The sequence below is a fragment of the Berghia stephanieae genome, chromosome 3 (assembly GCF_034508935.2).
Source record: "Berghia stephanieae isolate SIO BIC M18660-M18661 chromosome 3, UCSD_Bste_1.3, whole genome shotgun sequence".
Classification (NCBI taxonomy): Eukaryota; Metazoa; Mollusca; class Gastropoda; order Nudibranchia; family Aeolidiidae; genus Berghia; species Berghia stephanieae.
Window position 1 is genome coordinate 51894842 of NC_088362.1, and position 17797 is coordinate 51912638.

A 17797-nucleotide genomic window follows, 5' to 3' on the forward strand; every position below is an offset into this window, starting at 1 on the left:
ATAGAATGATTAAGGAGAAAATAGTCGTATACAAAATATATGACGGATGAGCAGACGTTATATTCTATGTATCACATATTTTTAAAAACCCTTACATCCGTGCTATATTACGGTATTTAGCTGACTAAAAGAATCTAATTAGGATCGATTTCGAGTGTAAGAGCCCAACATGCCATACCATTCCAAGATAAGATCATAAAAATTTTTAACAGAGCAAACTTGCAATTGATTATAAGTCCTGTTTCCACCCTCAATTTAAAAAGAAACAAATGAAACGGAGACGTCAGCATATTGAGGATAACATATAGATACATATTTAAAAGATATCACGTTACTCTCACGGGTATATTTTTTTCTAGAGATATGAACAAACTAAATGATTTCTCAACATTCTGGCCAGCTATTTTACATATTATCTGCCTATTTGTACGTTTCTTTTATTATCAGTTTATATACCTATCAAATAACTAAAGAGATGTTGAATCGTAATAGCAGCATGGCTCAGCGGTTGCTTCATACCAAAAAGGTACGAAAGATTATCCCTGCGCTTCGTGGCATTGAGCAAGTCATCTCGCCTAAGCTCAATTTGAGGCACTGCACTGCGGCTGACGCCTGAGTTATTCCCGTCTTCCCTTGGAATAGACCCTAGAGACAAATTTCCCTTATGGGATGAATAAAGGAAATTTTATTTATTTATTTATTTATCTATTTATTGCATTTATTTATACCTACATCAGTCAATTTACACGAGTAATACAAAGAAACGGGCTTAGGACCTTTGTCAATTTTCGGTACAATATAAATACATTTCCCTTATTCCTCTTCAGGATAATATTTATTTGAGGCATATATTGATAAAAGACAGAGATAGCCCAGGCGTAACCAGCAACGCCGCAAAGTGAGAAATAAGGGCTAAGTTATTTTGCTTAATAAAAACAAAAACAAAAACAAAAACAAACAAAGCAAAAAAAAAAAAAAAAAAAAAAACAAAAAAAAAAAAAAAACGAGATGCCGACAGCGGCAGGACTGATTCGAAATCGAATCTCAAGGGAGTGCGTGCAATATCTAATCCACTCGGCCATCTGAGCCATCTTGGCACCACCCCCTCAAAAATCGAATCATTTTGTCAATTGACGCAAAGTTTGATTAAAAGTGATAATATATAGCTGTGTGAAGTTAAGTAAAAAATGTGTGATGTCAGTTTACGGCAGTTATTGGGGGGGGGGGGGGGGGGAGTACGGTCTTTGCTTCCTACCCGAAAGGTATCGAGTTAGATCACCCGCCGCTGCCCTGTGTGGCCTTGAGTAAGTCACCTCGCTCAATTTAGGTCAATTTGCGGCGCTGCACTGTGGCTGACGTCTGGGTTATTCCAGTCTTCCCTTGGATTAGACCCTAGAGACAAATTTCCCCTATGGGATGAATAAAGGGAATTTTATTTATTTATTATCATTGTAGAAAGATGGTGTTGCTCTATTGCCTTGCTTTGGACCATTGAGGTCTTACACACTGTTCACCTGGCTTTGGACACATATCACTAGGGTATAATGTTATAACATGAGCAATTTTATATAGCGAAAAATCCACTAAACGTGGACTAAAAATTGGACGGGTGTTGGTCACTTAATACGAAAGCCCAAATTAGGTGGGCAGACCGCCTAACTACAATGAAAAATTCGTAGAATTACGAAATTTTACCTCCAATTTCAAAACTTCATGAGTACCTCTAAGTCATTAAAACTTATTGAAAATGAAGGTTGATGCCAGACTACATCATTTTAGGGATTTTGAAGTGTTATTTAATCCACGCGAGGGTCAATTCTTACATTTTAAAGTCAACTATAGCGACTACAATTTCTATCTCTCAAAATTTACGACTTAAAAAAAATAATTTCAAGTAGGCATGTTTTGGATAATTTTCATGGATTCACTATTCACGAAGTTGTAATCCACGGTGACTTGTAAAATTGTAATTCGTTTAAATGACCCTGTAGTTTTATGCCCAGCCATTCTTCAACAATTGGACAAGAAAAACCTCAGATCTCCATGATCTGCGATCAGAACCCAACACATAACCTCTGAGTTTCTCTTGGCCTTATAACGATAGGTTTTGTTTTATTATAACATTTTTTTCCTAGTTTATTATTATTATTATTATTATTATTATTATTTTATTATTATTATTATTATTATTATTATTTTATTATTATTATTATTATTATTATTATTATTATATATTATATTATTATTATTATTATTATTATTATTATTATTATTATTATTATTATTATTTATTATTATTTATTATTATTATTATTATTATTATTATTATTATTATATAATTTATTAGTATATTAGTATATATAGTATTATATTATTATTATTATTATATATTATATTAGTAGTATATAGTTAGTATTATGTAGTAGTAGTTGTAGTAGTAGTATAGTAGTAGTAGTAGTAGTAGTAGTAGTAGTAGTAGTAGTAGTAGTAGTATAGTAGTAGTAGTAGTAGTAGTAGTAGTAGTGTAGTAGTATAGTAGTGTAGTAGTATAGTATTATAGTGTATTATTATATTATTATATATTATTAGTATTATTATTATTATTATTATTTATTTATTATTATATTATTATTATTATTATTATTATTATTATATATTATTATTATTATTAATTATTATTATTATTATTATTTATTATTATTATTATTATTATTATTATATTAATTATTATTATTATTATTATTATTTTATTATATTATTATTATTATCATTTAATATTCACAATATGTTCTTTACCGCATTGGAGGTTGGCGGATGACGAAGTGTTAAAATATGTTTTATAAAGTAAACCATTTCAATTTAATTTAAAAAATAATTAGTTGGAGCCGGGATCGGCGGTATAGTTGGCGGGGTCAATATAATGAGAATTCCCTACGCGTAAATATTTCTGAAACTTCAGAGAGCCAATATAATTAGTATAGACTCTCTGGTACCCTCCCACCTTTCGCTTTACTTGTTCTCCCACGGTAAACCCAGATATATTCTGTTTTTATAGATCCACCCACACTTTTTCACTCTTCCTGTTTATTCATCCGAACAAGTGTGTATTTTTCAATTTGTTATTTTCATACTCACCCCATATTGCACCTCTCTCTCTCTCTCTCTCTCTCTCTCTCTCTCTCTCTCTCTCTCTCTCTCTCTCTCTCTCTCTCTCTCTCTCTCTCTCTCTCTCTCTCTCTCTCTCAATTGTCTTCATAATATTGCTTTCCCACTTCCTTTCTGCCCTTTTCTCCATCTATATGAACCAGTCACTTTCTTTTCATATTTTTTTTCGTCTCTACCTCAACCGCTCCCTCCCACCCAACATTCTAACTATTCACTCCAAACAATGAGAGGCAGTCCCTGGGCCTTTAAGATCGGTGAATATGCCAGCACCGCCAAGTCATTAACCGGGCTCTGGCCTGTGGCGATATCAAAGGATTATTGGACCATTAGCACTCTCGGGGGTGGTGATGAGGGCGATGATAATTTTGGTTGTAGATATGAATGACGAAGATGATGATGATGATAATGATGATATTGATGATGATGATGATGATGGTGATGATGAAGATGATGATGATGATGATGATGATGATGATGATGATGATGATGATGGTAAGGATCTTGTTCTAGATGATGTTGTTGTTGCTGTAGTTGTTGTTGATGATGATGATACTGATGATGGTGATGATGATGCTGACGACGACGATGATGACGACGACAATGACACTGATGATGATGATGATGATGATGATGACGACGACGTCGACGACGACGATGATGATGATGATTATGATGATGATGACGACGACGATGATGATGATGATGACTCGGGAATAAACAATGCCCGTGAAAACTGATATTACCTCGCCAGTGAACAGATGGAGATTTCCATTGGCTGGCCTTCGTCACAGATGTGGTGTCATATATCACCCATATGAGACACCCGTCAATTTGTACATCAAGATCATTTCCAATGGCGACCATTATCAAGAAAATGTTTTGTTTTGAATTTAAAAAGAGAAGCGAGTAGGTTTTATCCCTATTATGACAGGTCTTTAACATTGCACATCAGGTGTTGCTGTTGTTTTTGTTATTGTTGATGTTGTTGTTGTTGATGTTGTTGTTGTTGTTCACGATGACGATGACGACGATGATGATGATGATGGTGATGATGTGATGATGATGATGTTGTTATTATTGCTGCTGCTTTTGTTGCTGCTGATGTTGTTGTTGTTATTGTTGTTGTTGTTATTATTATTATTATTATTATTATTATTATTATTATTATTATTATTATTATTATTATTATTATTATTATTATTATTATTATTATTATTTCTACTGTGGTTCTTCGTTGACTTATATGAGTATGAAGAAAATCATGTGTTATGGTACTCTCCGTTATTGTCGTTTATGGTGCTACTATTGCTGTTACTTTGGTAGTGTTTTTGTCGTGATTGTTGTTGTTGTTGTTGTTGTTGTTGTTGTTGCTGTTGTTGTTGTTGTTGTTGTAATAGTAATTGTTGTCCTCATCACTGTTGTTGGTGGTTGCATGTTATTTTTATTGCTGTTATCGATGACGAAGAGTTGTCTGATCGTACGCATTTAAGAATCTCTTTGTAAGTCAAGAGCGATGATATCTATGCATCAAAGTTCCTTTTTTTTTTTTGTTTTTTTTTTTGCTTTCGTTTACCTTCATCGTTATTACGGGCTCATCGTTATCGGTCAACAGCTAGACTGCTGTTTTGATTTGTGACATTACACACACATATGGAAAAATAACTTAACATTTTACACGCTGAATTACTATTGTTTAGCTATGTGTTAGAGTGAAGAATGTAATATGACATAAAAGGGCTTTTGTGTGGGGGCATTGTGGCTCAGCGGTACGGTCTTTGCTTCCTACCCGAAAAATATCGAGTTCGATCACCCGCCGCTGCTCTGTGTGACCTTGAGCAAGTCACCTCGCCATAGCTTAATTTGCGGCGCTGCACTGCGGCTGACGCCTGGGTTATTCCAGTCTTCCCTTGGAATAGACTCTAGAGACAAATTTCCCATATGGGATGAATAAAGGGAATTTTATTTATTTTTTTATTTTATTTTTTATTTTCTTAATTTTATTAAACCACAAACATGCCAGGTTATATTGTAATGTCGTGGTTGATGAACATTTGTATTAAGACCACTTGTAATTTCGACTTCGCAAAGAAGGAATTGTAATGAATGTTACTTGGACAATCGTGAAAGCGCAAGTTCTTAAATTCTCGAAACAGAACCCTTTCTTTACAACTTGTCCTGATTGACGATTGTCATGCTGTTTACAAGTTATCTGCTGTTTTAAACAAAACAACTTATCTTTGTGAAATCATTTTGTAATTACTTTGATTTCAATTCTTTTACTCTTGAAAACATGCCGAAACTGAGCCTAGAAGAGAGAGTCCGTCTACGTGTTCATATTTATGCTAAACGCCAAGTAGCTGAGGTTGCGCAGCTTTTCACTGTTAAAGCAACCTGCTAATCTGTTATCGCAAAGTTCAACACTGAAAGGGAATGTGCGGGAATGATGGGAACGATGATCGAACATTAGCTCGACACACAACCAACCCCTCGCTTATGCCTCTGGCATCGATGGGAAACATTTCAAGAAGGACAGTGCCAGGAAGACTTGCAACTCCTGGACTCAGAACGAGAAGGCAACCTCAACTTTGATAATGAGACCTTGATGCTCCAGTGGCCAGCTGTAAATCCATATCATAATCTTACTGAGTACATATAAAGACCTAAAAGGGAACAATAGTACCAAGCAAGAAATGCTTACGAGCGCTGGAACATTATTGAATCAGAGTAGAACAAAGCAAAATGACATAACTCCTTGATAAACTCTACAGGGAGACTTGTCCGAGCAACGAATGAAAATCGTGGTAGTCATACACGTTACTATTTTGCGTCGAAGTTTTCCTTCTTTTCCAAAGCAGAGCAACCTAACTTGTATTCTTTGAGTCGTCGTTACGTTTAGAATTATGTTGATGGAATTTGGATCACGTATATTAAAGATTTTGCTCCTTTATCTGATATAACATTTGCCCAATTTTGTCTCTTAAAACACAAATGAACTGACTCAAAACAAGTGTAAAATTACTTTTGAAAATGTGTGTATCAAAGCCCTTTGGGTTTAAATCCGATTTCCAATATTTGATTTGGAAAATCTATAATCCAGATCGTCACAACAATAATGTTACTATTGTTCGTCAGGAGAAAAAAATGGGAAACAAATTCAAAATAATATCAGAAAGAGCTACACTAGCACTACCACAACCACCATCATCAGTGACAACAACAAAAGCATTAAGAATAATTAAGTGTGTGAGTGTGTTTAATAATATCAGACTACAAAATTTTGGGTTTCGGAGTTTTCTAGGATTTTGTGCTGACACTACTGCTGCTGTTGCTGCTTCCACTACCACAACACGCATCATCACCATCATTGCTTCTACGATTACTATACAACTACTACAACTATTGCTACTACTACTACTACTACTACTACTACTACTACTACTGCTACTACTACTACTACTACTACTACTGCTACTACTACTACTACTACTACTACTACTACTACTACTAGTGCTACAATTACTACTACTACTACAACAACTACTACTACTACTACCACCACCACCACCACCCCTACTACTACTATCACTACTTTTACTACTACTACTACTACTACTACTACTACTACTACTACTACTACTACTACTACTACTACTACTACTACTACTACTACTACTACTACTACTACTACTACTACTACTACTACTACTACCACCACCACCACAACCCCTACTACTACTATCACTTTTACTGCTGCTACTAATACTACTATTACTACTACTACTACTACTACTACTACTACTACTACTACTACTACTACTGCTTCTACTACTACTACTACTACTACTACTACTACTACTACTACTACTATTACTACTACTACTACTACTACTACACCATTGAGTTCCTTACCATATGGAAAACTAATGCTCCATTATCACAACATGTGACCAGAGCCCTTACAATGTTTAGAATTATTGTCAAGCTCACATTTCAATTACGTGAGTAATTATCGGATCGGAAGAGAGAGAGAGAGAGAGAGAGAGAGAGAGAGAGAGAGAGAGAGAGAGAGAGAGAGAGAGAGAGAGATGTAATTCAATGCCAAGGTTTACGGGAATATCTCTCTCTCTCTCTCTCTCTCTCTCTCTCTCTCTTCTCTCTCTCTCTCTCTCTCTCTCTTCTCCTCTCTCTCTCTCTCTCTCTCTCCTCTCTCTCTCTCTCTCTGTGTGTGTGTTGTTTTACTGTAGTTATTATTTTTTGGTTCCATTTTACATTTTTTTCTCACTTTCATGAATGTTGTCATCAAATTGTATGATTTAATGGCGGAAGCCTAAGTTTTAATAAACATCTCTCTCTCTCTCTCTCTCTCTCTCTCTCTCTCTCTCTCTCTCTCTCTCTCTCTCTCTCTCTCTCTCTATCGATCTATCTATCTATCTATCTATCTATCTATCTCTCTAACTCTCTCTTTTTATTTCTTCCTTTCTCTCTCTCTCTCTCTCTCTCTCTCACACACACACACACTCACATTCACACACACACACGCATATACACATACACATACACATACACATACACATACACACTCTCTCTTTCTTTATCTATCTATCTATCTATCTATCTATCTATCTATCTATCTATCTATCTATCTATCTATCTATCTATCTCTCTCTATCTATCTATCTATCTATCTATCTATCTATCTATCTCTCTCTCTATCCATATTTAGCTATCCATTTATCTCTATCTGAGTTCCTGTAGGCAGGGGTCTGAGGTTCAATCTCCAGTTGAGGTAAGCGGAGATTTTTTTTAAAAAGACAAATTAGTAGGACGATTGCATGTTTCTTTACCACCGTACAGCAGGGTATTTGGTACACTGAAACCGAGAGTAAAGTGTTTATCTTTTCTTACTTCTCTCAACGGGAAATAGGGATTAATTTGATAATTATACTTTCTCCATAAAAAAAACTTGAGCTTTTGATGCAGCGCAATATCCACTAAGCGTGCTCAAAGCGCTTTATAAATGGCCCCTGACCAACAGCAACAGTCAGTAACATAAAGAACGAGACATGACGCCTGTTAGGCGATATTACATTTTTTTTCCGACAAAGACAACGTTGTTAACGGCCATGTACTCATTTTACACATGAGTACGGTGAGAGAATATGAGAAAAGAGCCTTTTCCGAGGACTCAACTATGCGCCGAGCGAGGCTCGAACCCAGGACCTTCAGATCCGAAAGCGAGTGTCATACCACAACACCATATAGCCAAGAGAGAGTAAAGTGTCTATCGTATTTTTCTCAACGGGAAATAGGGACTATCTAATTCGTCGTGAGAAATTCGAATCAAACGGTTCAAGTACAGGGAAGTAGATGAGCGGAGAGAGTGATTCGGATTATAGAAAGAAAGACGTCTAACTTTTACACCATGGCACAAGACTGAGGGCTAGAGCTCAGCTGATAGCTGGTTGGGGTAAGTCAATGAATAAGTCTCATCAGAAGCAATATTACCAGATGCATTATTCACATTCAGGTTAAACTGGGTGCAATCTATTTCATCACAGTTTGTTTTACAAAGACTCACCTCCATTATTGATGATGCGGACGGAATATTCCCCTTATGGTCTCTGACTAAAGCTGTTAACTTGTCTTCATTTTTAAGTTATATGTAAAAGCTTCTAGAAGCTGTGGTCTGTAAAAAGTAATGAACAAAAATGGATATAACAGCTTCGAAAAAGAACAAAATCTCAACCAAAAATAGTGGGCTATAATCCCAGCTTGTTGAAATTCGACTTATCATAATATAGATAATATTCGGTCACCCAGCTCCAACGTGCCGCATTGCAGAGGGCGCTGGATCTCGGCAGCCGCTTCTAATGGTGCTCACACTACTATGTTGTGACGATCGACCCAATCAGCAAATTCCTTACAGCGTTCGTGCATCGTCGCAAACCCGCCCGGAAGCTTCGTCACAGCACACCGTTCAACTAAATGCTCTGCGGTTTCGGGTTCTATCCCACATGGGGTACATGTTGGACAGGTGGAAAGTCCCCACTGATGAAGCGATTTTGCCGTTAGGCAGGTTCTTGATCGAAGCCGATTCGCTACCACTTAGTGTCTCCTCTTACTGGTGGAGAAGCCTGGCAACTTCTCACCTAGACTCAGCGTGCTAGAATACAGCGAGTACTGAAAAGAAGAGATTTTCAAGTTATAATAATCAGAAAATTTAGGTTGTTTAAAGTTTAAGAAACATTAAAGCTTGTTCTTATTGAAGTTATTTATTTCAACGTAGATCAAGATTAATATTCATTTTACAGCGTCAGATTCACCTTGACATAATACTGTCTTGGGACGACTGGTCACATATACAAATTATGTATCTTTCAAGTCACGAAAGCCACCTACCTCTCAGGGAATAACGTGGCAGAAAGCAAGTGGTTGCTCTATGGACAAATAACACCAGTGGTCGCTCATTTGAATGACGAATGGCCCAAGTGAATGCTCATTTTACGAACGAATAACGCTAGTGGTTGCTCGTGGGTACGGACGAATAACTTGAGTGATTGATCATTTACGGGACGAATAATATTAGTGACTGTTGTTCATAATTTGACGGAAGAATAACGCTAATTGTTGCTCGTTTGTAAGGACGAATAACAGTAGTGGTTGCTCATTTGAAGGACGAATACTAACATTAGTGATTGTTCATTTGATGGAAGAATAACGCTAGTGGTTGCTCGTATGTACGGACGAATAACGCTAGTGGTTGCTCGCGCGTACGGACGAATAACTCCAGCCTTAACTCGCGCAAATATGTTCCATCGACATTGTTGTTTATGCGTCAATTCATTTAAATCAGAAGGAAAGTATTGTTATATTTCGTAATCCGACATATTACACACAATTGACAGCAGTGACGAGTAAGGTCCTCCCAATGAAGCAGAAATCTGATAGACGGTCCTATCACTGCGACAGTCTTAGCAACATATCCAGGCATATATCAGTGCATTTGGCTGGGCATGCCACCAGACATTCACAGTGATGGAAGTTGTGTTCATTCAACTTTATTGACAATATTCAAGTATTGGGATCAAGAAACGTATCAGTGCATTGTTCTTGCCTTCGTGGCTTAGTTATAACAAAAATGGAATGAGTAGAGAAGTACTACGATATAGTATCAAGATAAGACGTGACTGAAGTATAATGTGTGTCTGAACAAAGTTTTTGTTCAGATTAATAATACTTTGTATAAGTAAATACTATTAGTTGATAGTAATCATTGTTATTCCTGTGTTGTTTTTCACATTTTTACTAATACCATGCTACACCAAGTAAGATACACTTATCATAAGTTCACGGCGAGCTTAGCCTGCTGGTTTTAGTTTTATTTGCCGCTTTGTAAATACGTGGAATTAACATTCAGAAAACTATGTATTATAATATTGGCATTTATTGATACAATCCTAAAAGATATGTAACTTTCAATGCGAAACAAAACAGAGAGAACATCGATTACATGTCTCTTCAAATAAAACGAGGGTTAGAAATATCACACCCTCAATGATAGATAAATAATGGAACCCTTATCTAACAGTCTCAGTTTAAATATATTTCATAAATTGCTCTAATTTTTATGCTAGTGGATCTTGTTCCAACATTAATATTCCTCAGAGTGATGCCTTGGGACTTCAAACTATGTTTGAATAACGAATGAATGTATCGAATCAAATTGATTTATATATTACCAGATCCAAGTTACACACATTCATCAAATAATGTAATTACCGAAATCATACATATTATTAAAACTTGCATGATTTTAATCAGATGCATTCTACTACTCCAAATGATCGATTATCTATATCGATTTTCCTCATTATTTGGTGCAAACACATCAAAATTTCTATTCAAATGTTTAAAGTATCATCATGGATCAACTGAGTAATTTAGGCAGTTTATTTTACATAGCTTTATGTTTAAAAAATACTGTTTTTCGTTTTTTATTGGGGTTTTTTTTGTGAAACGATATTCTTATGGATACAATCGCTTTTAAAGGCATGGATACTTACAGAGCTTTAAAGCGAGAGCACGGCAAATGATATTAAATTTATATAAACATCATGTTGATCACATAATAACAGTCGAGGCAGGTTAATTGGGGGGGGGGGGGGTATTTGTTTTGGTCCCTTTCTACCTGTTTTGTTTTACTCTGAACCTTACATATATGTATTGAATGTATTTCATATATGTATATACAATTGCGTTCAAAAGTCCATTGACAATCTTAAATTATTGCATACAAGTCATCAAATCAGATAAGTTTACACCAAGAGAAAGAGAACCTTTTGCTCATTCGTCGAATATCAAACATGTCACTTCAAGTAAAATACCGTTTTGATTAATAGTGTTTCAACGTTAGAATTCCAAAAGATCAATCTTGAAAAAAATAGGATTATGAAATTTAAAGTTGTGCTATTTCTTGAAGTCACTCTGAAATATTTAATGCTTCACGAGATCGGGCTTGCGTTGCCACAAATTCTTGAACGTTTTAGCATCGTCACACTTCCTTGTCCTTCATTTTCTCCCGACCTTAACCTCAGGGAGAATAAATTATGTTACAGCGAATGACATAATCAGTCGGATGGTGAAAAGGTTTGAACTGAGATATTGCCAAGTTTAGTTATAAGGTCCATTTTTTTTATCAAAAATGAGTTCTTATCATAAATGGTCAAATCAACCCTTTCTGTACATCTTCGGGAAATATCAAAGCTTAATTTCACTTTAAAATATTTTTACAGCTAGTCAAGTATGAAAAAGTATGAAATTTGAGAAAAGCTGCTGGATAGCTGTTCCATACATCTGACCACACCTTCATGACATTTTTACCATCGACTGATTATGTCATGCACTGACACATATGGGCATACATGAAAAAAGAGCTTGAAATAAACCGCGAGGAATCACACCGTGGCCTTCGTAAAGTTATGGCCTGATGCTGACCAAAAAATGACGTCAAAATGCCAGTCTTTTGCCACAAAAGAAAACAAATAGTGAGTTGTATTCACTAGTTCAACCAATGAAATAACTTGTCTCCATGAGCTCTACTAACGACAACTCACTAGGCGGTGCAAAAACCAAATAATGACGTCAAACTGCCAGTCTTTTTGGATTTCAGTATCAGGCTATAACATAACGATGGCTACGATCACATCCATATCGAAGGAACGAAATTGACGTCATTCATCTCTTTTTTTAAAGTTATTTTTAGCCAGCGATTTATATGAGTGTTTCTCACTAAATTGTAATAATCAGATTATTATCGTTTGGAATAATACATAGTGTGCTGGAAAGTTATATCCGGTTGGCTGATGTTGTGTTTTTTTAACTAAACGCTTAGCAAAAATTGATAAAGCAAACCAATTGCTAAATGAGCATGTATTGTCATTACTACTACGCCACCCGGACAGTCCACTTATTATTGTTGGTAATTATAATCACTGTCAGCTGCCCATAGCTGGACTAGAACAGTTCGTCACCGCAAAACACGAGGAAACAACACACTTGACCTGTGCTATAGCAATATAAAGAACGCATACAAAGCGCTACGAAAACAACCGATAGCCACATCTGATCATAACACAACCCACTTAGTACCGACGTAGATATATCTCTAAATTAAAAAGTGAGATACCAACTGTAGTAAATCGCCATATCTGGACTCAAGAGGCAATCCAACGACTGAACGGCTGTTTTGACTGTACTCAGTGGGAGACATTAATGGTAGAAGGGGACAGTATTGATGAATGGACTGAAACTGTGACATCTTAAAGTAATATCACATTTTGTGTGGATTTGTGCGTGGAAAAAAAAAGAAATTATGATATTTCCTAACAATAAGCCATGGGTTACAAACAGACTGAAATATATAATCAATGAAAAGAAAATTGCCTATATGAGTGGTGACATTAAACTAAAATTTGAAAGGGGAAAAGAGATCAGAAAAACAATAAAAGAAGGAAAGGTTGAATACAAAAACAAAATGGAGCGACAACTGAGATTGGGCTGTGCAAGGAAAGCATGGGAGATGATAAAGAAAATGGGAGGAGTAGACCAAAAGAAACGAACATTCCCACAAGGAAAAACGATAATTGATGTCAACAAATCAAATGATTGTTACTGTCGTTTTGACAGGCTCCCACCTGTTCACAACGGTTTGTCAAATAACAATGAGCCACCTCCAGATGTTGAAGAAGCAACTGTAAGCTCCCTCTTCCGGCGAAGTAAAGAACATAAAGCATCAGGACCAGACAACATTACCGGAACAATTTTGGAAAACTCTGTCACCAACAGTTGGCTATACCTTTTACAAAATTATTTCAAAGGCCAATCGATGAACAATCAGTGCCAGTACTTCGGAAAACATCGATTGTCGTTCCAGTTCCGAAAAAGCGTTGCCCAACCGTATTGAACGTCTTCTGTCCAGTGGCTCTTACATCGCTTGTCATGAAATGTTTAGAAAAAAAATTAGAATGTGAGCTCTTACAAACATGCTATGACCTGAAATTGCTAGATCCGTATCAATTTGCATACCAGTAACATTTCAGTGTAGAAGACGCACTTTTAACCGCTACAAATTCGATCTCAAAACACTTTGACCAAACGCCCTCGAATTACGCCAGAATCCTGTATGTCGACTTTTCGTCAGCTTTTAATGCCATGAACACAGATAGTTTGCTTCAAAAGTTGTGCAACATAGATGCTCCAAGCTACCTTATTAAATGGTATAAAGAGTTGCTGACCCATAGACCACAATGTGTAAAATTGGGTGAAAATATCTCCAACAAAAGAAAGTTCTCGAACGGATGTTCCCAAGGCTGCGTGAATTCCCCAATCCTGTACATCTTATACACCAACGACTGCAGACCATCCTTCGAAAATTGTTTTATTGTGAAATATGCAGATGATATTGCTATTCTTGGTTTATTAAATGATAAAGTTACCGAAAAGAATTATTTCAAACAAATTGATATATTCACCGATTGGTGTAAAAAATCAGCTTGAATTAAATGTTGAAAAAACGAAAGAACAGGTGTTTGGTGTAAAAAATAAAAACGACTTAAAGTGTGTGACGATCTGTAAAGATGATGTTGAGATAGTTGAATATTTTAAATATTTAGGAATAACCATTGATAGTTCCCTCAATTTCTCTCATCATATTAATATAATATCTAAGAAAGTTGCCCAAAGATTATACATCGAGAACATTTCAAGTAGGGAAGAAAACTATCTTAAGAGCTTATGACTCATTGATTAAAAGTGTAATTGCGTTTGGCTACACCATATGGTTTGGCGGATGCCGACTTAAAGATAAATCAAAAATTTCAAAATCTATCAAAGAGGCATCAAAAATAATAACCCATCCTCTTGATGGAGTAGAAAGAATTCATGGAAAAGCAATAGAAAGGAAAACATTCTCAATTACTAACAATAACAAGCATATTTTATACCATGAATTTAATTTTTTACCATCTGGGAGAAGGTTTTGTCAGATTAAATGTAGAACTAACAAATACGAATATAAATCAACGTTTCTTCCATCAGCAATAAAAATGTTGAATATTTCATATAGTACAGCAAATCCAAGGACTGATGTGTTGACTGATTGACTGCTTAATTTATTTAATGTTAGATTATTGACCAATTGATAATGATGATAATATTTGGTGTCGAAACGCCACAATTGTAACAAATTGAAAACGAAATGAATATGTTTATGTTGTGTATATCACACGCGTGAAAGAAAGAGAGGAAGAGAGAGAGAGAGAGAGAGAGAGAGAGAGAGAGAGAGAGTGTGTGTGTGTGTGTGTGTGTATGTGTGTGTGAGAGAGAGAATAAGTAGGAGTGAAATATCTGTTCAATGTTATAGTTATCATTTAACGTTATAACAAGTGTAACTTAATGACAATTGTATTATGACAATAAGATTATTATTATTATTATTATTATATTAATTATTATTATTATTATTATATATTATTATTATTTTTATTATTATTATTATTATTATATTATTATTATATTATCATTATGATTATTATTATCATTATTATTATTATTATTATTATTTATTATTATTATTATTATTATATTATTATTATTATTTTATTATTATTATATTATTATTATTATTATTATTATTATTATTATTATTTATTATTATTATTATTATTATTATTATTATTATTATTATTATTATTATTATTTTTATTATTATTAGCTATTATTATTATAGCATCAATAATTTCAAAGATGTATTGGTGGCGATATGGAAACAACTTGAAAAATTTGGAAATCCTTTCTCTTACAATTTTTAATGCTCAGAAGAATAAAGTGTGAAGACTTTGACAAAGGCCAATCCAAAGTTCTAAACCAAAGTATGCGTGTTTGTGTGTGTGTGTGTGTGTGTGTGTGTGCGTGCGTGCGCGCGCGCGTCCTAATTGAATAATCATTACACTTATTATATCATTTATTCCTCTTTTACAATGATTGCAAGAATTAAAATCGCGCTTGTATTCGGTAACTGCTCTAAGTCGATTACAAAACAAGCATAGATGTTATCATACTAACTTGTAAAAAAATGCTTACAAACATATTATAATATATTATGTCATAATTTATAAAGGTCTATATAACCATCTAGCATTTACTGGCCCAAATATAGATAGTATGCACTTGACTAAGAAGCTCACACATTGCCATTCGGAAATATAACACAAAACTATGTGTAACCTTAAACGTTTAGAGTATGGTTAATATAGTTTAATGAGAATTACTCATAAACATGGGTGGCAAAAAGCAATAACATACCTGAGTGACGTCAACTTCGTTCTATCAATAGTAGTCGAAGGGGTTTTCAACACGATTGTAGATAAATACATAAAATGTTTAGCATTAACTCTCTCCTTACCAGCTATTTTAAGAATCCCCCCCCCCCCCCCGAAACTTCACACCCGCCCGACACAAAATAGACTTTTCCTAATCAAATAAAAAAGTAACAAGTGCATTCTATACAGAATGTCGTTCAGCAAAATGATGTCTACAACACAGTGTTTAGTATTTATAGCTGTAATCAAAGCATTTCTGTAGATTTTGTGATGTACATGAGAAATTAGAAGGAGAGAATTGTCAGTTGTATGGTAACGAATGTGACTATTTTCCTATGGGTGTTAAGGAAAGAGTTAAATGGCCGTTGACTATCGTTAACGTTACTCTATGGCGAAAAAAGAGTGATTCAGCGATTCCTTGAGTTGATAGAGATCTGCAGTCTTGTCATGTGGCCAAATCTATGGACAATACTTGCTTTGCTCGCTCCTGTTAATTTTCGTTTCCTAAAATGTGAAACATTAACAGCATCTTAATCTCTAGTAGATAATGACATTAAACTATTGGGTAAGCATTTTAATCAATACAATTTTTCTTCAAAGTTAACAAAAGCACAACACATCTCAAAATCACTGTTTCTCCAGGATGCCAAATACGGAAAGCTACAGCCAGTTCCGCAACAGATCTGAAGTTTTAAAGCGTTTCAAATATTGTAAATTTATTTATATTCCATTGATGATGCTGGGAACATCAACTGTCGCCGATATGCTTAGTTCTGGAACAATCGCAACTGAACACTTCAGGACTACATCAAGCAATGTCTCGGTAGACACGGAGCTGAAAACTACAGCCGTTTTGAGTGATCAACTTCGAAATATCTTAGAACAGGCTCTATGGTTTGCCATGCTCCCCCTGAACGCAATGGGTGTCGTAACGAATATAATCAACATCCGAGTCTTTTTACAGCAAGGCGTTCGTGATAACAGTACCAACATTGGCTTTGTATGTTTATCCATCTGCGACTTGTTCGGCTGCGCTACATTGATACCCTATTCTCTCTGTTTCGTTTTCAGGTATACAAATGGTCTTGCAGAATACTACACATGCACGGCATATTCCACAATGTTTGTGTACACTCATATCGTAATACAACAGATTGGTACATGGACAACGGTTTATATATCCCTCATTAGAAGCATCTCCGTTGTTCTCCCTTTAAAGGTAAAATTTATGTTTACCCAAAAAATCACAATCATTTACATCACTATTGTATGCATAGTGTGCATACCAATCCAGGTTCTATACTTCTCGTTCACCAAAATCGAATGGGTTTTCCAATCGAAGTACAATACATCGTTTGCCTATGTTGTGGATTCCCCAACAGCACAAGTCGTTATTTACTACAACCAACTCATAACGAGTCAGATAATGCCGGCTGTCGCTGTTATCATCGTTTTCATGAATACAACAGTCATGGCTATGAAACTTACAGAAGTTAGAAAATGGCGACAGAAAAATTCGAGCGATCCTGTACGTGATGGCAAAGAACAGGATTCGTCGAACTCAACCAATCCTGCAAAGAAATCTTTAGTATCCAAGGACGTCGAGCTGATCAAATTCATCAGTACAACAGCGTGTATATTTATTGTGTGTGTTTTAATGGGATTTTTACCCAGCATTGCAATCATGGTCATACCAGAAGTTAGCTTCACTGGAGTTAATGTTAATGTGTTTTATATCGCATTCTCCGTTAGAT

At 35.3% G+C, this 17797-nt stretch overlaps 1 protein-coding gene across 1 annotated transcript in view; it reads left to right on the top strand.

Annotated features, from left to right (window-relative positions):
* The first annotated feature begins 16686 nt into the window (after nt 1-16686).
* LOC144969274 (uncharacterized) overlaps nt 16687-17797 on the top strand; it is a 1218-nt gene continuing 107 nt past the window's right edge. Inside the window, exon 1 of the mRNA XM_078908386.1 lies at nt 16687-17797. This exon is cut by the window's right edge and continues 107 nt beyond it. Within this exon, the coding sequence (XP_078764512.1) occupies nt 16687-17797 (1111 nt within the window).